At 41.7% G+C, this 22945-nt stretch overlaps 3 protein-coding genes and 1 long non-coding RNA gene across 11 annotated transcripts in view; 2 read left to right on the forward strand and 2 right to left on the reverse strand.

The window, feature by feature from the left end:
- NFE2 (nuclear factor, erythroid 2) overlaps window positions 1-1176 on the forward strand; it is a 33526-nt gene extending 32350 nt beyond the window's left edge. For both annotated transcript variants that reach the window (XM_083599427.1, XM_083599428.1), the window contains one exon: window positions 121-1176. The gene's annotated coding sequence lies outside the window, so the exon portion shown is untranslated. The remainder of the gene's footprint in view (window positions 1-120) is intronic.
- The window catches only part of LOC310756028, a 33767-nt gene extending 14011 nt beyond the window's left edge, over window positions 1-19756 (reverse strand). The window contains exon 1 of the long non-coding RNA XR_014544662.1: window positions 16068-19756. This is a non-coding gene — a long non-coding RNA (uncharacterized lncRNA). The remainder of the gene's footprint in view (window positions 1-16067) is intronic.
- Window positions 1434-11859, reverse strand: HNRNPA1 (heterogeneous nuclear ribonucleoprotein A1). 5 transcript variants are annotated; one of them, XR_014544590.1, is made up of 13 exons: window positions 11715-11844; window positions 11584-11622; window positions 10253-10369; window positions 9914-10060; window positions 8763-8973; window positions 8586-8678; window positions 8410-8502; window positions 7676-7762; window positions 7283-7393; window positions 6169-6297; window positions 5981-6043; window positions 2488-2578; window positions 1434-1802 (listed from the first exon to the last, which is right to left on the reverse strand). XR_014544590.1 is itself a non-coding variant. In XM_083599432.1 (12 exons), exons 1-11 carry the CDS (start codon window positions 11727-11729, stop codon window positions 5988-5990), a joined length of 1098 nt encoding a protein of 365 aa, XP_083455558.1. In that variant the 5' UTR covers window positions 11730-11844; the 3' UTR covers window positions 1434-2578; window positions 5981-5987. The 5 variants fall into 5 exon arrangements, 3 of the variants coding, with proteins under 3 accessions (XP_083455558.1, XP_083455557.1, XP_083455559.1); XR_014544589.1 differs by lacking the exon at window positions 11584-11622 and having other exon boundaries at window positions 11715-11858; XM_083599432.1 differs by having other exon boundaries at window positions 1434-2578.
- CBX5 (chromobox 5) overlaps window positions 12035-22945 on the forward strand; it is a 54222-nt gene continuing 43311 nt past the window's right edge. The window contains exons 1-3 of one of the 3 annotated variants that reach the window (XM_083599532.1): window positions 12480-12580; window positions 20792-20922; window positions 21032-21110. The gene's annotated coding sequence lies outside the window, so the exon portion shown is untranslated. Of the gene's footprint in view, window positions 12154-12360; window positions 12581-20791; window positions 20923-21031; window positions 21111-22945 lie in introns of those variants that run through there. The other 2 variants (XM_083599533.1, XM_083599531.1) reach the window with 2 other exon arrangements.

Consider the following 22945-nt stretch of genomic DNA (forward strand, 5'->3'; position numbering starts at 1 on the left):
GGCAAGGAAAAGGAACACTGCATGTTCTCAGGTATTTCTGTAAAAGGGGGCGTTATGGGCAGGGTTAGTGCTTGCTACACATTGCTATGAGGGCTCAAAGCATATCAACAGTACCTACAGATTTCTCCACCCACCCTGCCTTCCTGGTCTTGGGAAACTACAAGGTCTCTAGAACAGTGATGGGAAACGTAAGGTCTTCCAGATGATGGACTTCAGCTCACAAGCTCAGGAAGCAAGCCCAATGGCCACTGATGTTGGGAACTGGGAGTCTAGCACAGAGGGCCTGTTTCTTAAATTTACTCTAGAGGGCCAAATGAATTGGCACTAGTGGAGTTGAATCCAGTGTTTCTCAAAAGGGGTTGACATACCCTCCAGTGCAGAATATTAAGATCAGGGGTAGGGGAGTGCTTCCAAAATGTAAGTGGAAAAAATAGGAGCCACTTTTACCAGGAAAACCCACTGTTTACTGTTGAATCAGAACAAACATCAATCCACAGAAAATCCAACTGATATTTGTTCCGATTCAGTGGTGAACAGGTTTTCCTGCAGAAAGTGTAAAGACACACACACACACAAAACCCCAGACCTGTGCATAGAAATTATGAGACAAAAGTGAGTGAACCCTTCCACAAAAAAACTGCATGAAGGAACCAAAATGGTTCTATGACCCGTGCTCTGCTAGAATAAATTATGCAAGCCTATTTGACTAAGGCTCAGGAAAGAGCAGAGGCTTTTAAGACCCAGATGCTGCCCTGGGATCTTACTGTCGCTTCCAGATTGTCAAGGCGCAGTACAAAATTGTTTTAAGCCAACTACATATTACAAACCTGAGTTTTAGCAGGGAGGCTAACTTGTGACTCAAGAAGTTTGAAGCCTCTGTAAATGTTAGAACAGCTTATGGGACAGGATTGCACTAGCTCTGGCAGATTGCCCATTGCTCTTTACCCATGGAAATCGACAACATAATGTGGTCTCTTAAAATGCACGCTGCTTTCCAGAATTACAGGCCACCTGCATCCCCCAGAATAAGTGTACCAGGGTGTTGGGCAGAACACACTTGTGCAGGAGAGGACTGTGGCATCAAAATACATCTGGCCTGCAAAGCAGCATGGCCACTCACAATGTGTAAATAAGTTGCACTTAAATCTTTCTACAGAATAAACTTGTTTGGTTAAATCGTGCCTCATGTTGCATTTCCCTTTGCATTGTAGCATCAGTATTTTAAGTCATTTTGGTTTTGTGCATCAAAGGTTTGTGGGGCGGTTGTGTTTTACAAACCCGAACGAACTGGCTGCTAGAGCAAATACAGACACCCAATGTATTTCAGGGAAGCAGGATGATTTCAACAAAGCTGTGTGTGCACTGTGTAAGGAGCAGAGCGCCTCAACCGAGTTATCTGTGTCCGTCCCTGCTTGAAAAACGAGGCTAAGAAATGCAAATAATGCTCATTTTATTAAGATGGGGGTTTTGGCCCCAGTCATTTTATTTATGGAAGGGAGAAACTGTAGGTGTTGAGCAGCTGTAATCTGAAGACATAACTGTAGGTCTACTTCAATAAATTCTGCAATGAAAAGTGCACAATGAAGTAGAGTTCAACCCTGTTTTTATACGAAGGCCAAGAAGGCTGTGTCAGAATATTATGGAATTCACTAGTGCCTTAGAAGTTGACAACTCTGAAAATGCAACCCAGTTGCTACAAAAAAATTACTTAACAGCTATTCACATGAATAGTTTATGTATATAGCTACCCAGTAGCCATTTAAACTTTCTTGGAAAGCTTTGTTACGTGAAGTTGAAGAGTCCTGCAAGAAAAGAACAAAGGATGAAACACAGGGAACATTTGAACACACATTTGTATTACTCTTCATTCCTAGATGCAGCCTAGTATTTGCCTATCAATCTAGAAATAAAACAAAATACTGGAATCCACTGAGTTAGCCCAGTTGATTAAGAGCAGGCATGTCCAAAGTCCATTTTGTGGGCCTAATCCTGCCCGTCGGTAAGTTTAATCCGGCCCATGGCAGTTTATTTCCTGGGGTAAAATCCTAAAAAAAAAACCTCAATAACTTTGGTCGGCCCTCATGGCCCTTCACTTCATCAAATCTGGCCCTCTTTGAAAAAAGTTTGGACACCACTGATTCGCGTGTGTGGTGCTCATATTGCCACGGTTATAGGTTTGTTCCGCATAGCAACTACCTGGCATATTTCTTCATTGCAGGGGGTTGGACTAGATCAGGCATAGGCAAACTCGGCACTCCAGATGTTTTGGGACTACAATTCCCATCATCCCTGACCACTGGTCCTGTTAGCTAGGGATCACGGGAGTTGTAGTCCCAAAACATCTGGAGGGCTGAGTTTGCCTAGGCCTGTACTAGATGATCCTTGGGTCCCTTCCAACAATTCTATGATTCTATCCTACAGCTAACTATCAAGTGCTTCTTGTATTTTATTGTGCCCAGCCACTTCACCACATTCTGCCTCACCCACCTTCTTAGGATTTAAACGGAAAAGGAGATTCAGGGGCATCCTAGTCCATTTGTCTTGGGAGCAGGTGTTTTAGCACTTGAGAGCTCTTCTCCTATAAAAAGGAAGATGTGTTAAAATACTCAATACGACCTCAGCCTATTACATTTAACAGGTACTTTGCATGGGAGTCCCCTCCCCCCAAAGTAGTCTGCATTTACTGCAGTATAGCCAGTGCATTGTGGCACTATGCTTTTATAAGTCCACAAGGCTACCCGAGGAGGAGATAAGAGGCAGTGCTTTCATTAAATACATTTCATCACCCATGTTGTGACTAAATATTTTTTTATATATATAAAAAATATGCAAGTCCATATTATGTTCTACCCATCTAATGCTTATTTTTACAGCACTGGGAAAATTTAAGTAGCTCAACTAGTATTTACAAGGTAAACTCAGCCTCTGAGAAAAGTTTAGCAGGATAACAAAACTGTATAGGACATAAGTAAAATCTGTTCTTACCTACCAGTACAGTAATATAACCTTTCCTTCCTTCTGCGTCTGACTGCTAGTCCTAAGAGCAAGGATTCTTACTCTCGTCTGCCTCCTTCCGGTGGTCACTGAGCACTTTTCTAGTCAGCAGAAGCCTGCACCTGGCTTATCTGTCCACTCGACTCAACACGCGTCTACTCTCAGCTGTGGTAGCGTCTGAGCTGGAAGCCATTCGGAGCTATGCTTGCTAGCCGTTCCTAGTAGCTCAACCATCTGCAAGCCTCCCGGATTTTGTAAAGCTACTTAGTTTTCGGATCCTGGCGTGCTCTCCTCTGTTGTGGTTATGCTACCATGCCAAAACCGAGCATTACTTCGTGAATCCTGAGGTCTCGTCTCCCTCAACAGAATAAGGATCCGCCTGCTATTGCAAACTCAGCCACGTAAAAACCCATCAGGACTATCAGTTTTGCATTCTAAATTAAGCCATTCACCAGTCAAACAAAATGATATATATACAAACACCATTGCAGCTTTAGAAAAAGGTTTAAGCACACGTTAAAACTGGTCTTATTTCAACAAGAGGCTAGGATGGAAATCCTTCATAAGGTGTGCTCAGGTCTCAGTGAAGATTAACTGGACCAATATATACTAGGGTTTCCCAAACTTGGGTCTCCAGCTGTTTGTGGACTACAATGCCTACCATCGTTGGCCACTGGTGATGCTAGCTAAGGTTGATAGTTGTAATCCAAAAACAGCTGGAGCTGTTGTAATCCAAAAACAGCTGAATATTGGGAAAACCCGCACTATACAAACCCTCCCACCCTCCACTTTTAAGTGCAGTTTTGGCTCCACCTCACAGAATGGAAAGGTAGACCAGAAAGCAGTTTTAAATTATTACAGCCAAGAGGCCAATATTCTACTGTCAACTGCACTGGGGAGGGAGAAATGCCTAGAACTGTTTCTTCAAAAAACAAAATACACGCTATCCCCAAAATGGGCTGCAGAGTTCCAGTGCATCTAAGCCACTATGTGAGACAGAACTTATTGGCTGTCCCACCCAGATTAGAAGATGTAGGAATAATGGAGTTACCAAAGTGCTTTTAGCAGACAAGTAGTTGTCTTTAACGCCCACAAGACTTAAGGCCCCACCTGCACTATACCATTTAAAGCAGTACCATCCCACTTTAAGTCATTATTTTTCCCAAAGAATCCTAGGGGTGCTATCCTGCAGACCCCGGGATACTTTGGGGAAAGCCACGAGCACTAAAGTGGCATGATGCTGCTTTAAACGTTTAATGCAGATGGGGCCTAATTTAACTTTACTTTATTAATCCAAAGAATTTAAAAGCATTAAAGCTGACAGAAAAGAGCTGCTCTTCCGAGACAAGGCCAGGAAACTGGAGGAGCCTTGTTGGGGAGCTGCCTCGTATACCAGTTTCACAGGTGCACTGCTTTTCTTAGGCACCAGCATTAACCAATGGCCCTATGGAGTTTTCCTGCATTCTAACCAGGAAAGCTTTGTTTATTAACCCAGCAAGAACATTCAGACCCATTTCTTTTATATGCTGCAATGTTGCATCCCATCAGCCCAAGTATTTCCATTTGCACAACAGAAATCCCCATCTGTTCAAGGGTTTGTGAGCAGATTTGGGGAGGAGAAGAGGAGGAGAGTTGTTACACGTGGAAATCCTTGTACTGGTGGTTCACTTCACAGCACTATTTTAAACACAACTGCTTCCAGTAAAAAATTCTAATCAACCATAAAGACAGAGGCTACACAACTGTGGAGTCTTTACCCAGATCTACAGCTTTTAAAAGCTTTTGCCCAACATACACCAACTAATATAATTCTGCTGTCTAGCTCTTTAGTAAAGAACTCAACTTGTTTTGTTCCAATCTTCCCCAGTTAACTAGGATGCTCAATGCCTTCTTAATAATTGTAGTATTTCACAGACCAACCCCAAACATTTAGCTAGGAGCAGATGAGAAGTCATATTTTACTAGCCTCTTTGGTTATGGAAACAAATCCCACCATTAGGAACAGGTTGCAAAAACCATTTGGACCTGGCATTTGCTCCAGTATTGGGAGATTTTACAACCCTCAGCAGACTCAACCAACTAGCCCTGGCTTTAAGACTTTTAAAAGGTGTGGAATTTAAAAATGCGCAGGGCTGATACTGGTAGCGTATCTGTGGCAATCCAGAACCAGCTAGATTTCACAAGTATCACAGCATACCCCAGTATAAATATTACTACTATGAGTCCAAAGTGCCATTTCAAGGGTTCAATGGCAGGTGCTTATACTGCCATTGCAATTGTGGACAGCATTGCTATTTGGTCTTTGATACGGTATTATAGTAGACCTGTCAACAGGCATTGACACCCTTTAAACTAAGCCTGCACAGCAACTATGCAGCTAAAACCAGTACATATTGACTTACAGTGAAACTTAACTTATACACGGCACATTTTAAAAAAGACACATTTATTCAGCGTCATGATCAGTCTATTACAGTTAGCAATCAACAGCATGGGTGTGGAAAAAAATAATCATCTACATAAAACCCTTGTTGGAATGCTTTGCACTTTCCACAGAACACAAAAACTAAAATATCCTGTTACAGATAGTCACAAATACAGTCCTGATGTTTGCAAACAAGCGCTTGTCTAACACATGTCTTCATGAGGCAGTTCTACCCTGCCACAACTGTGTTTGGCTGAGTTCACAACTGTGGTAACCTGTAGCTTCCCTGTCACTTCTCTGGCTCTCCTCTCCTGCTAAGCTTTGTTTCCTGTTGAATAATACGGAATAAAGTTGTTAATCTAAACACATTTGAGACTCAAAGCTACAATCCAATAGCAAGCTTCTTCCCACCGACTGCCAATCCATATATTAGCTTTTAACATCTGTATTTTAGTCCAAGTAAGCTTAAACTACAATAACTTTGCTCAGCTAAATTAAGAGTTACAATTAAATTTCATCAGCACTGCATATTTCTTCAATGGTTAAAAGGAAGATTCTTACCTAGGAATTAAAACCGCCTTCCGCCGCCATAGCTACTGCCACTACCAGAGCCACCGTAGCCACCTGAAATAATCAAAGTTGCATTTTCAGAGAGGTGCATAGACTTATCCCCCCCCCCAATCCCTGTGATCAAGGAACAAAACAGAGGTTCATGCGGTTCAACTTTACTACAGTTTTAAGACGCCTACCCCCACTTCCACCATATGGCCCAGAGCTCCTGCCTCCAAAGTTTCCTCCTTTCATGGGCCCAAAGTTTGAAGACTGGTTGTTGTAACTGCCAAAGTCATTGTAGCTTCCACCTCCTCCAAAGCTGCTTCCTGTAGAGAGTCAGAAGCAATGATTTCAACAAGTTACTTGTATCTACCAAACTAAGAACAATTTGCCATCCCTGTCTATTATACACAGCATCACATGAAGATATACATACTGCTTATCTTCTCCAGACACAGTTTTGCAAAATGCGAAATTACATTGTTTACCCTAGGTGGTCTTTTTTTATCTAAGCTACTGCATTCAAAAAGTGTCTTGTTAAAAGAAATAAAAATCAAAACATAAAGATCCCCTGCTACCAACACAAAAAGTTCAGTTAACCCAAAGCAGTCTCATGTGTGCATCAAGACCTTTAAAGCTTATACTCACTGCAGTCATAAAAAGCAATATTGAACTATACAAGGATTGGCATTCATAGACTTTTTGTATTTAGTCCTTTTGACATGATCATCTTTATGTCTCTTTGCCTTGACGCATGCCAGTCAGCTCAGTTGGTTAGTCTGATAGCGATAATGCCAGGATCACAGGTTTGATCTCCTTGGTGGCCACCTGCATATTCCTGCATTGCAGGGGGTTGATTACATGGCCTTCTGAGTGTCCAATTCTGCTTCTATTATTCTAGTTGCTACTACAGTGGTACCTCGCAAGACGAATGCCTCGCAAGACGAAAAACTCGCAAGACAAAAGAGTTTTTTCGTTTTTTGAGTTGCTTCGCAAGACGAATTTCCCTATGGGCTTGCTTTGCAAGATGAAAACGTCTTGCAAGTTTGTTTCCTTTTTCTTTTCAATGCATTCCTATGGGAATCCGTGCTTCGCAAGACGAAAAAACCCGCAGAACGAATTAATTTCGTCTTGCGAGGTACCACTGTATTTTAATTAAGTGAATATGTAGAGGATTTGCCATATGGCAACAGGTACTGAAGCAAATGTGAAATTTAATGCCAAGACCACACTGGGAATTTGTCAAAACCAAAGTAATGATCTGCACTGTGCATGCAGCTGATTATTTTACCACCCAAATGTAACACTTACCGCCACTGCCGCCACCAAAGCCGCCACCTCCATTGTTATAGCCGTCATAGCTGCCACTGCTGCCATAACCTCTGCTCCCTCCAGAGTATCCGGGTCCACTGCCTCCGTAGCCTTTAAGGAAAGGACATGTTCTAGTTCACAGCATAAAGTTCTCAATTAGCATACGTGGGAAAATATTTTTAAGAACTTGAAGAGGAAGGGAAGCTGGGGAAGGTATCAAAGACTACCTGCCCCCCAACCGCAGGTTTATCCATTGCCAGCTGTCATGGGGGAGGGTCCAGTTAGGCTGCTGGGTTTTGATAATAGTCTTTTGATGTTAAGTGCCTTTCAATTTAATTTGTAAGCCACTTTGGAAAGATTTGCATCCTCAAAGTACAGTTGATGCAAACTCACCATCGTTGCCAAACCCATTGTAGCCATCTCCGCTGCCTCCATAGCCGCTGCCACCACCACCTCCGCCACTGCGACTGCCAAACCCTCCTGAGAAAGAGAACTACTGTTAGTACCGGGATCAGTTCATTAAGATGACGGGTAATTAAATTTTAGCTGATTTATTAAAATACAGCTATTATAAGCACATTCAAAGCAGGCTATGAAGAAAACGTTTTCCAACCATTGCTCTTACTATCTTTCTAGAGAAGTTAAGCAAGTTATTCCTGCAAATCCTCAACCAGAATACAGAGGTGTGGGAATTTGTCTTCTAGATGAGTTATTATACCTTAAAAACACACACACACACACACACACACACACAACCAAGCTGCACTGGGGCATTGCTCCTTTATTTCTTGTAGCATGGTAGTTAAGCTGATGTTACAAACCACCTCAAATCAGGCTAAAAACTAGTGGGGTTCCTGACCAACCAGCTGAAGACCAATGTTCTGGCTGGTATACCCCTCCTGCACAAGAGATAGGTAAATATGAACATGCAACTTCCATCTAGTTGAATCAATAACTAGACACTGAAATAAGGTTTCTTCTCCCATTCTAGTACAGTTGGTTTTTATTTGGGGGGGTGGGTTATAAAACATGAGCTCTGGGCAGATTCTTTGGAATAAGTGTTTGAAGTCGTTGAAGCCCTCGCGTTAAAATTAAATCTTGAAAGTAACCAGTAAAATTGTCCTTACCACGGCCACCAAAGCTGCTGCCACGGTTGAAGTTCTCACCACCGCCAAATCCGCCTCCACGGCCACTCCCAAAGCTGCCAGAGCTACTACGACCTAACAAAAAGAAGAACAACGTTCAGCACTACAAAGAAGCACTAGAAGTCTAGGTTCATTTCAATCAAAGCCACAAAACTCACCTCTTTGGCTGGATGAGGCACTGGCCATTTCCTGCTTTGACAAGGCTTTCCTGACTTCACAGTTATGCCCGTTCACAGTATGGTATTTCTGAACTATATAAAGAAGACAAAGTGTTGTCAGTACTTCCCTTGCAACTCTAAAACTGGAAGTCAAACCAAATCAAATAATACACTTACTGACAATTTTGTCCACAGAGTCATGGTCATCAAAAGTAACAAAGGCAAACCCCCTCTTCTTGCCACTGCCACGGTCAGTCATTATCTCAATAACTTCAATTTTGCCATACTGTTCAAAGTAGTCCCTTAAGTGGTGCTCTTCTGTATCTTCTTTAATTCCCCCAACAAAGATTTTTTTTACTGTTAAGTGGGCTCCAGGCCTTTGAGAGTCCTAGAATAAGACAGGATAAATGCAATGTTAGGCTTGGATTATCAATTGTGAGCCAATAGCTATCATTTTATTCTCCCAATCACTGTTCTGCAACTCTCTGTACTGGAGAAGGTTATCATACAGACAGCATGTTTAGGTTAAGTTGAAGACTGGTGTATATTTTACATCAAGGCTATGTGCTGTAGTTCAGAGACAGCCAACAGGTGCTCTTTAGAGGTTGTGGGACTACAATTCCCATGTGTTCCAGCTGGAGAGCACCACAAGTATGCACCGCTGAATTTGGGGTGGGTGGGGGAGAAGGACACTTCTAAATAAACATGAATTGCTCCACACTAAACGAATCCTGTGTATTCATAACCAGGAATTGACCAGAGCACATACTGGACTACAGCATTACATGAATACCAACCAACAGAATAGTTGCTCTTATGGCCATGTAAAATATAGCAATGCACAGGGACCCTGCATACCACCCAAGACTTTCATGATTAACTATAATGGTTGAAAAAAACAAAAGGATGCAACAGGTTAAATATTCCATGACCTACTGGCACGGAAAGTATAGTTTTAATTACATCGTACCTAATCCAATAAACCAAACACTGCACTAAAAAAGGTCATCAGTGAACTGAGAATGGTACTAATATAGTTGCTTTAACTGCAGTTCTGGATAAACAGATGCATGAACACAATGTTTATGGTCTTCAGCTACAAGGGTTAAGAACTTAATTCATTCCGGAGGTCTGTTCTTAACCTGGGTACCACTTTATCTAAGGGGGCCTCCCGCGCGCTTTCTCTTCTCATCCTGAAGCAAAGTTCTTAATCCGAGGTACTATTTCTGGATTAGTTGAGTCTGTAGCCTGAAGCGTCTGTAACCCAAGGTACCACTGTACAGCACTTTGGCACACTCCTCACTAGTGCAGCCGACAGCAGCTCTCACCTCTCTGGATACAGCTCTTTTTGGTTCAACAACTCTCCCATCAACTTTGTGGGGCCTGGCATTCATGGCAGCATCAACCTCTTCCACTGTTGAATAAGTGACAAATCCAAAGCCCCTGGAGCGCTTAGTGTTTGGGTCTCGCATCACCTAGGATAAAAAAAGCCAAGTCATATTATTTCACTTTGTTCTAAGGATACAATACACATCATAGCATGCCATGGAATGCATGATTCTTACAGGACTCAAAAACATTCATTTGTCTTGGGTAATGCCATCTACAGCACCAAATAACAAATGTCCTCACCAAAATTAACAGCCAATCCCCCCATGAACACCTACCACACAGTCTGTAAGTGTGCCCCATTGTTCAAAATGATTGCGAAGGCTTTCATCTGTCGTCTCGAAACTTAGGCCGCCAATGAACAGTTTGCGTAGCTGTTCAGGTTCCTTGGGGGACTGAAAAAGAGAAGAGTAGGGAAATATAGAACAAGGAAGGTGGCATCGAACTACAGCTTCATGTAGATAAGCAGGCCTACTAATGCACAATAATCCTTGGATGAGTTAGCACACTTGTTACCCATTTCCCTGCTAGCACCCTAACTGGTATCAACATGCCAGCAAAGCTTCTCAACAAGAGTAGGGGCACACTCCAATCCTGCATTTGTCACTATTTCATATAATCACTATATCCCAAATAACCAAGGACTGCCTTTTATTCTTGTTCTGATAATACAGCTACCCATTATGATGTATTAAAGCAATAGGAAATGCATCAGCCATGTATTTTGCTGCTTAATTTTATAAAACACAAGTATGCTTTCCAAGTCTTGTTGAGAGTATTGCTCCTCCTTCACTTAAATCTGCCATTCTACAAATAAACACACTTCTAACAAAGACTACAAGCTACCTATCAGAATCCATTTATGAGAAAAGGGAAAAAACCTAAAGGGGGCAGGAAAGCAGCAAGTCTATTTTCAGCTATAGGATGGCAACATTGTAGTATTTTAGGTCTCTGGGCAGAGCCAGAAACTTTGTAGCCCTAAAATGGCCAAGATTTTCAAGCTGTTCGCTAATAGTAGCGCCCCAAGTTCTACATACCTAGTTGGGAGTAATGTGCTTACGTAAGGCAGGCCTCCCTACTGAATGATAAACATGCATTATGTACACGAATCCCAGGAAAATTATCACCCAAGAGACAGGGGCGAAAGCGTGAAGGACATCCACGGTTGCAAAGGGAAAGTTGGCGAAGGGAGAAACTGGAGACATTTGCGGGGGGGGGGCGGAGAGACTGCAGACAAAGCAGGAGAGCACGTGGTGTGCGCACGTCCCCATCCCCCACGCAACTCGAAGAAGGGGAACCGGAGGCTAGTGCGCAGGCGCGCGCCAATCCTCCTGCCCGCAGAGCGCAGGCGCAGCCATTCCAAGCGTCGGAGAAGAGCAGCGGTGACCGCCACGCACTGTGAAACATGGCGCCTGCCCTGGAAAGCCAGCGCGCATGCGTAGCCCGAGGGGAGGTGGGGAAAAAAAGAGGCCAGGCGGCAAAGGAAGGAAGGCCGACCGGAGACCATTAGGCCTTGAAGCAGAAGGCGAGGCAAATGGCGGGGAAAGAGAGAAAACGATTCCGGGATGGGGATAGGGAATATATACATTTTTTTTTGTTTTAGACTTACTTCGTGAGGAGACATATCGCACCCGTAATCGGACGATCCCTAAAGGCAAAGGAAACATAATTCCACAAAAACAAGCCACAGGTTGAGGGTCGAAAGAATGGAACTAAACCGCCCGTAATCAGGGCTCTTACCTCAGACTTCGACATGGCGGCGGCGGCGTAATTACAGGCAAGGCCTAGCCCGGCTTCCCCACAAAGCGACGCTGCCTCTCGCTGAAGCCGAGACGAAAAGGGGCAGAGTCACGGAGCGCGCCGCCGCCTCACTAGTAACGCCCACGCCGGCCCCATTTCATTGGGCAGGCTTCTCGGCTTCGTCGCCTCTCACTGGACAGCGGCCAGATTGCTCTCCTTCCATTGGAAGCCCTCGTAGCGACCCCGCCCTTTTCCCTCCGTTATCCCTACCCCTGTTGGCTTTCCGTTGGTTGGGTTTTTTGTCACTCTTCCGACTCCGGCGGAATTCCCCGCCCTGTAACTCCTCAAATAACCAGTCGCAAGAGTTTCTCTTTCATTGGGCAGTTCGGAACGCAGGTTTCTTGCGATTGGCTGGGACCAACGGATACCCTTTTTGGGGGTTGGTTAGCTTTTTATTCATTCATTCTAATAGAGGCGGGAATTAAGTTGGTATTCCTGAGCGTTTTTTGTGTTGGTGGTTGGTATATGATGAAGGCGCGAGCCGGGCTGGGCTTGGGGTGCGGGAGGAAAGAGAGTTCAATACGTGCAACTTGACTCTGAGGCGAGCCTACGCTGAAGCGCGCTGCACACCTTGCGCATGCGTCACAAAGTCTTGCTTCTGACGAATAACGGGGAGGGGAGGAAGGGAAGGGGATAAATGCGCGCGCCTCACGCCGGCGCAGTGAGGTTGGGAAGGGGGCGGAGGGGCTGACGCGTGCGCACTGGACGGGGTTTTTGGCGGGCGTTGCGCAGAAGCGGCGGCTGTGAGGGGTTACAAACCAGGGAGGGGGAAGTTGCTTCCGCTCCGAGCCCGCTACTTTCCCCAGGTGAGCGACCACGGGAAACGATCTTGGCGGGGCCGCGTTACCGGGAGCCAGCGGTTCCGAGGGAGGGGGGGCGTGGTTTTGGCGTGATTGGGAGCCTGTCCGTGCTGTGAGGTACCGTTGGAAAGGGGGCGGGGCTTGCGCTCTGGGGGGCGGGGCGTTGGAATCTGAGTGACAGCCTCATAGGTCGAAGGGTTGAGGCAGTTGGGAGGGTTAGACCATTGAGGGTCGGAGGGTGGAGTGGCAGCCGGTTTATCCAACGGGGAAGCCGCATTTGCTTGTGGGGCAGGTGGTTTAGCGCAACTGTTTGATTGGCGCGGAGGATGGCCAATGGCGAGGGGCCTCGGTGCTATGGCGCTTTTCTTTAGGAGTGGGAGGCTTTCCCGCCGTGAGCTTTCCCTCAGTCTCACCCACCCCAATTGACTACATATGGCCTTGCAGTATTTTGTCCCGGCCCGTAATTTTCAAAGCTGTACACCCCCGCGAACTTTTTTTTAGAGAAACCTCTTTTAGTCTGCCGTCCGCGTTCAGCCCATTCACGCCGCAGAAAGTCTTCGTGCCTTGGTCGCTCGAGGATAAGTGGCTGCTTTGAAGGGCTGGAGTTCTGCCTCGTGTTTTTCTCCCGCCAGCCTTTCACGTACCCCTCTACTCGAGTTTCCAAAACCCGAAATTCCAGAAACTTTCCATGAAATATAACCCCCCCCCAATGGTAGATAGTTCCCAACTTATTTGGTGCCCAGCGTATATATAGCACAGGGGAATATTCGGGTATCATCGTATTGGATTATTATCAATAATAATAAATTTTTATTTATACCCCGCACTCCCCAGCCAAAACCCGGCTCAGGGCGGCTAACAATAATAAAAACAAGTGGATCAAAATACAATTTAAAAGATTAAGTTAAAACATTAGGATGCAGCCTCTTCATAGGAGGAGAAAGGAAAAAGAAAGCGGGGGAGGGAATCAAACTTGAACTTATTAGTGCTCCGCCTTTTTCCCCTGACTGGACTCAAGGCAGTTTACAACTAAAGAACCGCTGAAAACACAGTGGGAGGAAATAGTCATTTAAAAAATAAAATAAACGTTGAGAATTGGGCGATGAGTGGGAAGTCTGCAGAGGAAGGACATAGTCCACAAACCCAGGTTCACACTTCAGCAAGTTCTGGTGTTGCTATTGTGGTTGCTTTGTTTATTCTGATAGCTGGTTGGACTGAAAAAAAGAGTCCTAAAATAATAGTAATAATTTCTTTACAAGATTTCTGTTGGTCCTCACAGCAATTCCATGTTAAGATACTATGCTTCATCCAACATGAGGGAATGAAAGCGCATACTTGGATTTGTTGGCTGCAAGCCATAGAGAATATCTTACTGTGCATAACAATTGATAAAGAAATGTCAAGTCCAAATATATATGTTGCAGTTTTCTCAAATAAAACCAATGTTATTCAATCCAGAGAGCTGGAGTATCTGTAGGTGTAATGGCACTTAATGCTTTGGATTACTGTCGACAGTAAGATTTGAAAAGTGGCTTAGAGCTTTTTGTCCAGCTGTTTGTCCCATGCAGAAAGAAAATTAAAATCTTGTTGCACACAGTGTAGGGCTGCAATGTTCTAGTGTGAAGAACAACTATAGTTTTAAATACAAGCTCAGCAGATCACCGAGTCACCTTCCTACTGCTGGGTAGGGGAGCAAGGGAAATCAGGTTTAGTTTTCTTCACACCAGGGCTGAGTCTACACATAGGCCATTAGTGATTTGTGCAGATGATGTGTGGATCCCAAGTACAGACATGTTGTAGAATATACATTGAATTATGGGCATCTAGAACTTGAAATGGCAGCTGGGATGCTGAGAAGCTTGTAGTTGGCTCTCAGCCACACTTAGATGGAAACTGATTTAAATGAGGTACATAAATGCTGCACATATAGGGGTGACCCTCACCATAGGTAGAATTTTTTGCATTCTTGCCATCTTGTTTAACTTGGCTGGAAGAAAAAAAAACTGAGTAAGGTGAATATGAAAGCAGCTATATCTGCTACAAATGGGTAGATAAACAATAAGCAGAGTGGTATAGAGACATGTAGAGAAGTGACTACTCAATGTCTTTTTTCAGTGTCTTGTCAGGTATCTAGTTGCTGTGGGTTACTAGTCCCTGAGAAAGGTTGGAAGAGAAGGCTCTAGGCTTTAAAAATAGATTCAAAATCAAAGCTGCCCACTTATTGAAATTCATTTCCTTCCTGAACAAGCTTTCATACCAATAGATACTGTAACAAATAAAACATGGTTTGCAGCTAAATAATGCCTTTACATAGACAGAATCAAAACTCTTTGCTCATGTATCCCATGTACTTTTTGCATTGCATTTTTTTCCTGCTTAGAGATAAGACAAGATAGATTTCTCTCTGTACACATGTAAGTATTAAACAAAATCCATTTCCTTGACTAAAGTGGCGAAACCTATGTACATGTATTGAGAAGTAAATCCCATTGAACAAAGTGGGTGAGTAAACATGTATAAGATTAACTACAAGTTTTCATAGCTTTCCATGATGCAGGGGTTAGTTACTGTGCAAAAGAGTATTTCTTCCTGAGATAGAAAGTAATTGCATTTCATTCATAACTTGAAACTGAACACATTGAACTGGTTCGCAACTTACACTAAACCAGAGTTCTAGAATTATGTGCAAGAAAAGGAAAGATCTGCTGTGAGACTGAGGTTTGCACACTTGCCTCTTCCCGCATGGCCAGAAGGAGGATTTGAGCAATTGCACTTTGCCTGGATATTGGTTTGTTGTGCTGACTTGATCTGGTTTATTTCAAAAACACTACTCTTGGCTGTGTCATTTGCAGTACAGTTGTGCCTTGGATCCCGAACACCTTGGTACTTGGACATTTTCGCTCCTGAACGCCGCAAACCTGGAAGTGAGTGTTTCGGTTTGCGAATGTTCTTTGGAACCCGAACATCTGACAGGGCTTCCACGGCTTTCGATTGGCTGCAGAAGCTTCCTGCAGCCAATCAAAAGCCACATTTTGGCTCCAGAACGGATTCCGTTCGACTTCCAAGGTATGACTGTATTTTAAAAAATGTACATTGTTTCCCTTGTGGTTTACTTTACTAAAAAAGGAAATCTTTAACTCATTCTATTTGGTAGGTAGCTGTGATACTGGTTTTAGGAAGTTTAATGTGTTTCTAGTAAATGTTTAGGTTTCCTTTTGAACTAGATTATGCAAGACACTTTGATCTTTAAAAAGTGAAATGGTAAAAAAAAAAAATCTAGTTTGGGGGATGAACTCATTTTTAGCCAGACAGCAGAATAGTGATTAGCAAGTCCACCTTTGTCCAACTCGCCCCATGATCCTTTTGCAGACCTTATATTTTGTTTGACTTCTAATATTAAAGACTTGGAAAAACATTAAGCTAAACATGCAAATTGTAAATTACTTGTTAAATCTATTCTTTTCTATTCCTCCCAATTTATGAATTGCATTACTTGTATACAAGGTGATACATACATATGCATGCTTGTGTGTATGCAATATAAAAGCTAAATTTAAAGTACCTTAGAATAACAAAACAGTAGCAGAATTTAAACATTAAATGCTCTTGGGAATGTTTTTACTTATTTAAAGTTGCACCATGGGCTGCATCTACCTCCCTACGGCATGAGAACATGGCCTGGTTCTAGTGGCAGAGAAGATTGTGGCAGCTTCATCGTGTCAGTGGACGCAATTGGTTTTCTTCTTCCTCTCCTTCCCCCTTAAGCCCTCCTTAACCCTGACTTCCTCCAGAAGTTTTCCCAACACTCCAAAACATATTTGGGGAGCAGAGGAAAGGGAAGTCCTGCTGTGTGGGTGGAAGTTGGCATTTACCCCTTCAAAATCAATGGAAGCAGGCATCTTTCATTACTGATGCTGTATGTGAGTTTATTCCACAATTGTATATCTACGCATGGATACAAAAGTGGAATTTTTTGCCCTCATACTAACAAGAACAATATCCAAGACTCAGCAACCCGATTCCTTTTTCAAATTCTGCTCCTTCTCTGTTTGCACAGTAACTATTGTGAAAATGATAAAATGTTTTGCTACAACATAGACTTTTATTTCTTAATGAATTTCCCCCCACACATGTTAAAATAGAAGCCAATTAAGTTACAACAAGCAAATTGTCTACTATCATTTACCCTTGTATTTTCTTTTACAATATAACTTTTTTTCTAGTTATTGTATATTGTTTTCCCCAGCATGCTGTCTGAGCACTTCCTGAACAAACAGACAGATCTGCTTATTAACTGTCCAGAGCAACTTGAAATATACAACCAAACATCTGTATTCCTGATTTGCTGTACTAATAAAAACATTTTCATATCCTACCAGAAGTAATTCAGCAATTTAAGTAGTTGAACTGCAAATGACTAGTGATATTTTTAATTTAAATTACTGCATGTGTCAAAAAAATAAATAAATGTTTAAGAACTTGAGCTCTCAATTGTTTTGCAGTCTAATTCACATCTGTGTTGCTTCTTAGCAAGTTGACTGCTGCTAGTTTGGGGGTCAGAAATGGTCACTGTTTATTATTTTTTGTGGCATACTGAATTGTTGTTAAAGGTGGTGAGAGCATCAAACATTAAAGTTAAAATGGGTGTTTTGAGATAAAAGTATTTGTATATGTGCTTTTGCTCTTGCAAAAAGGCAAAATAAATTGCTTCAGGACATTCCAGCATGATAAATAGTGTAAGATGTGGATGCCCTCTGTGGATGCAAAACTCGCCAAATTACTCATCGGACTCCAGCGATAGGCCACTCTGTATTGTAGTCACATCATTGCCCCACATTTCTTCCTCTCATTCTCTCTTGGCCTACTTCAATCAACAGTGTTTGGGCCAAGAAATTCAAACTGTGTATTGCTAAGCACTTCAGTGTCTTCCGAGGGAAGTACAGTTGTACCTTAGAAGTCGAATGGAATCTGTTCCAGAAGTCCTTTCGACTTCTAAAATGTTTGGAAACCAAAGGTGCGGAAGTCGCACAAGACATTCAGCTTCTGAAAATTGTTCGAAAACCGAAACACTCAGTTCCAGGTTTCGATTGTTCAGGAGCCAAGACGTTTGAGATCCAAGGTACGACTGTACAGCATTCTTGCACACACCTGTACTGAAGTCACTGAAGGATCTGGTTAAAAGCAACAGTTTATTGTGGGATTGTGGGAGAAAGAACGCGCCCAATACAAACAAGAGAGCAACTTTTCTATGTGTATCTCAGATACAATATAAAAAATACACTGAACTAATATCCAATGGATTTTAAAAAATATTCTAGTGCAATACCAGCACATCAAAAGCCATACTTGGTACAAAACCTTACAAAGTTATTTTTACCGTTGTATTAGTTATGTGTACCACATAGTTTTTATAGGATATTTTTCTGAACTTATACTGAACAGAATATATAAATGTTTCATGCATGTACCCAAACTTTTGCAACCCCTCGTCCACCACCTCCAGCTGCTTCAAAGTAGGATTCAATGTAGTATTAATATCTGCCAATGAAAGGAAACCCCAAAAAGACAACCCCTTTTCCAACAAATGGAGAGCTTTCTACTTTCACACAGTGGTATTTAGATCCAGGCCATTATATCTTGTTTAGCGCAAAACAACACTTGAGTTTGAAAAGTATTTGACACTATCTTTCAAATTTATTGGATGTGTCCTTTGTTTAAACATTACATGATTGCATTACACAACTGATCCAAAATTATGATAGATTTCTCTCTGATCATACCAACTATGTGGGTAGGTTACCAAATTTTCAAACCTCTTTCCAGGTTCTCTTCAAAGTGAACTGAATAAAATGGATGTTATAAGAAATAGTGGGCCTTTTACCACACAGCTACATAGTGGAGTGTAGAATAGGATGGTGTTGATTTTTAAGATAGTTGCATATACTAAATGCTTTAGGAAAAGCTACAGGAACAAAGAATGTTTTCTTCTACATACAGCTCTCTTCTTGTTTTTGCCTGCATTTAGTGCTTAATCCACACCCCTGAAAAAGTATTTGCACATACAAAAGGGAGTGGCCAAAAAATCTCTCATGGGTTCTTTCCTCCAATAAAAATAAAGAATCTCTGTTATACTACCAACACCTGCTGGATACTGCAGGAAGCAGCAGCATAAAGCTCCAAAATGTTCAAATCCAGGTTTTAGGACCTAAAGTAACAGCACCTGAGATTTCCATCAAAGGATTGTATGCAGCACTGAAACCTTTCTGCCATTCCTAGAGTTTAAAAGGCCACAATATGGTGTAATTTAGAGCTGACTTTTTATTTTGAAAATCTCCCTTTCTGTCCTCCCCGGTCACTTGGATCTCCATTATGTAAATTCATCCTGTCATATCCAGCATAAATATGCCAATCTTGTAAATTGGGAAACTGCGGGAGAGCATCTCCTCTTCTATCAACTCTTTACTTTCTAGATGTGTTCAAGATCTTTTATCTTTTATCTGTCTCCAGTATTTAAATATGTGCCTTTCTGGAGCGCCATAAAATAATTAAAGGACAGATTAACTTGGTGCTCACAGAAAAGCAAGACTGAAAGTCATTGGCTTGACTGCAGCCATGGCCTAGGGTGTGTGAAAGGCTCTTTCCCTTGTGCACAATTGGTTTCCTGCGGTGCCAAATTGTATGCCAGTCCAGCATGTTCTCCTGATGGAGTAGCTTATTGCTGGCACAAGAGACAGTGAGTTGTATAAGTGGAATGCTGCTTACTTTTCTTTGGATGTAAGTTACAATGTTCTGCTTAAAATCTTGCTGGTATAGTGACATCCTAACATCTTTTTTCCTATACCACTCCCTTTCACCCGAATGATGTCCATTCAAAAGAACTAAAAGAGACTGATTAGGTTGCAAGACAGTGGTCTAAGGTCACCCAGTGTTAGAAACTGGGATTGAAAAGCTAGGACTTCTGGGACCTGGGCTTTGGACCTCTAAACAGACTGTCTAGTCACCACTGGTAGCATGCTTCAGTTTTCAAAACACTCTACTCTTTATTATTAAACTCCTTAACATGTTGTCTATCCTTAACATGTACTTCAAGGCTTCAAAGCACATACATTTCGGTAATCCTTGAGTGTCAGCCAGGTGCAAAAAATGGCACTCAGACTTTTTGAGGTGCTCACAAATGGAGAGTCTTTATTTTATTTTTATTTTTTAAAAGATATTTATTGGAGTTTTACAAAGACATGAATTTAAAAGATCATATAAAAAGAAAGAAATACAATAAAAGAAACATAGAAAAATACATAAAATAAGAAAAGGAAAATAAAAACATCCATTTTTGTAACCCTAACTCGTTATCTTATTTCCTTGGCCTCCTCACACCTCCCCTTTTTGTATTCCCATTTAAATAATCAAGTCAGCAAATCCTTACCCGCTTTCGTTTATCTTAACTCTATATCTTAACATATTATAACTCTATATTTTCATCCATTTATCAATTCATTTTTGCATATTCTTATTAACTTTGTTGTTAATGCCACTTATTTTCAATCCAACATCATTTTAACATTCATTAATTTTACAGTGTTTAATTTTACAAGATGTTGGACATAACATTATGTTCGCTGACTGGGAACAGTTGTGGACCACAGGTATGAAATTTACGGCATGTAATGCCCTAAGAGAGAATATTATGAAAATGATATACAGGTGGTACATGACCCCAGTCAAGCTTGCAAAAATATATCATTTGCCCGATAATAAATGTTGGAAATGTAAAGAAAATGAGGGTACATTCTTTCACCTTTGGTGGACGTGCCCAAAGATCAAGGCTTTCTGGGAGATGATATATAATGAAATGAAAAAGGTATTTAAACACAAATGGAGAGTCTTTAGGCACAAAATGCACCTGGCGCCCTGCTAATTTCAAACCCTGAGGCCACCCAAGTGAGCCCCATGGCCGAGGGAACTGGACAATGTCTTACTTAATTTGGTTTCACTTCTTTGCATGATGTGGGGATATACTGTGGTCTTGAGAAGTTTCATGAGGCCTAATGGATCTTTCAGTGCCTTCCAGTGGGAAACAATGGGGAAATACTGATTCTGCATGTTTATTTGATTGGAATCTGTGTGGAAATGTACCTCCTTTTAATCCAGTATGGACGAATAGGAAACTAATACAAGTACTTTAGTATCATCCCTGAAATGGCCATGTTCATATTTTAGATGGAAAATATTTCTCTGTTTCCTGTGCTCCATAAGATGGGAAACTTGTCAAGGCAAAGTAAATGCCTCACAAATCAGTAAAGACTACAGCAATATCTGGTTGAATTAGAAACTTCAGAGCACATCTGAGTGTGAGTATCCGCCCCCCCATCCTATCTTGATACATTTGTATATATTAATACACTTTAAAAAAATTATACCAAACTTTAAAATCTTTTCATTTGCGTTTTTATCCTGCAGTTTTGTTTCAGAGAATCCATGCTACTAAAGTACCCCAATCAGAATCTTACAGAGCAGCACGAAACCACCTGAAGATCAGGTAACCTGAAAATGGAATGAAGAGGTATATTGTTGACTGGGTTTTAAGCATCATTGCTAGATGTCAAAATAGGTGCAATGTGCTTTAAAGAGGCCGCTGTTTTACAGTAAGAAACTGACCCATTTATAACAGCGAAGGGCATAACTGCAAAAGCAAGATCTCTGTGTTTATGGCTGCTTATAGGCTCCATCAGTGCTGATTGCTCTGATTGATACTTTCCTGCCAGAAGAAAATTGGGGTGCCTAATAATGATGATTTATGTACAATTGAGTCATATTCTGACACTTCATATACAAAGTTCACTCAGGTCAAATTGTTACATTTGTACATTTTCAGGTTTAAATAGAAACACTGATGTTATCACAAGACGAACACTAATCAGGCACATTGATGACAACTATTCTGTAGTGCAAAGCAACTTTAGGAAATGTCTTTATTTATTTTTATTGATTGATTGATTTTATATACCGCCCTGTACCTGGAGGTATAGACGTTGATATTTGTTTCACATTAGTTTAGAAGCTGATATTTGGTTCATAAGAACTCACAGAATTCTCGGTATTTTCATATGGCACTATAACTAACCAATTACAGTGGTACCTCGGGGTTAAGTACTTAATTTGTTCCGGAGGTCCGTTCTTTGCCTGAAACTGTTCTTAACCTGAAGCACCACTTTAGCTAATGGGGCCCCCTGCTGCTGCCGCGCCGCTGGAACACGATTTCTGTTCTCATCCTGAAGCAAAGTTCTTAACCTGAAGCACTATTTCTGGGTTAGCGGAGTCTGTAACCTGAAGCGTATGTAACCTGAAGCATATGTAACCTGAGGTACCACTGTAAGGAGGTAGGATATTGGTAACTGTCTCTGAGAACTTTATGCTGAAAGCTCAGTAAATCTCTAAACAACAACAACAGTAAAACCCAGCTGGATCTATATAGTGGAAGCCTTATAATGCTCGCACAGTGGGACTTTCCCATCCCTTCCTCTCCTCTGCAGCCATTTTGGCTTCTGAAAAACTTCTCCTGGGTCAAGGAGTCTTCCAGAAAAATGTGGGCTGGGGTGCGGGGACTGTAGTGGGGAGTGGGGATTTGGCTGTACTTGTTTAGAGGTTCTTCTGTGAGTGTCTTTACACATGTGCTTCTCTGGATCCAACCCATAAATAGTCCTAAAATTGTTGTTTCCTTCAGTTGTGTTAAATATGCCTTATTTTTTGTTTCGTACAGTTTCTTGCAAAACAAGCTCTACGTATACTTATAACATGTATATGAGTTCCCTGTATTAATAAAATATTTTGCTGAATGTAACTGTATTCGGTGCTTTATTTTGGAAATACATTATTGACTCTTGTATTTTGGTATTTGATATGCTTCCTGGTGAAAGTATTTGGATTTGAAATAGTTCAATGGAGGTTGTCATTGAGAGCCTCCTGACACATTTAATAAAATTATTTGAATCTCAAACAGGATGCTTTTGAAAATTATATTTTGTGGGTAGCAAGGCATAAATGCTAACTTTTTTTCTCTAGCAAAAAAATACCTTTCAGAAATCTTATCATTTATGTTTCAGTTGGAGTTTTATGCCCTTGGCTTTGTCCCTTTCTTCTAACTTATTCCCTTTTCTGGTGTGATTTTATTGTAATCTGCTCTTCTTGTCTCTTTCCCCCCATGAAGTATAGGAAACCTAGTTAAGCAAGTTAAATTTCTAGAAGCTTGGTAGCACATAGAGAACTCATTGCAGTTTAACGAATGTTCTGACACACCATACAGAAAACATAGCCTCGCTCTCTTGTTACATTGATCTTGGTACTAATTCTTTCCTTGTATTTAAGTAGGCAACA

The sequence above is a fragment of the Podarcis filfolensis genome (assembly GCF_964270895.1).
Source record: "Podarcis filfolensis genome assembly, chromosome: 2".
Taxonomy (NCBI): domain Eukaryota; kingdom Metazoa; phylum Chordata; class Lepidosauria; order Squamata; family Lacertidae; genus Podarcis; species Podarcis filfolensis.

What these genes read in the sequence shown, in the direction of transcription:
- HNRNPA1 (XM_083599432.1), bottom strand. An exon ending in GCACACTTACAGACTGTGTG is followed by an intron (nt 10,061 to 10,252) that starts GTAGGTGTTCAT and finishes TTTTTATCCTAG; the next exon opens with GTGATGCGAGACCCAAACAC. An exon ending in GCCATATGGTGGAAGTGGGG is followed by an intron (nt 6,044 to 6,168) that starts GTAGGCGTCTTA and finishes TGATTATTTCAG; the next exon opens with GTGGCTACGGTGGCTCTGGT.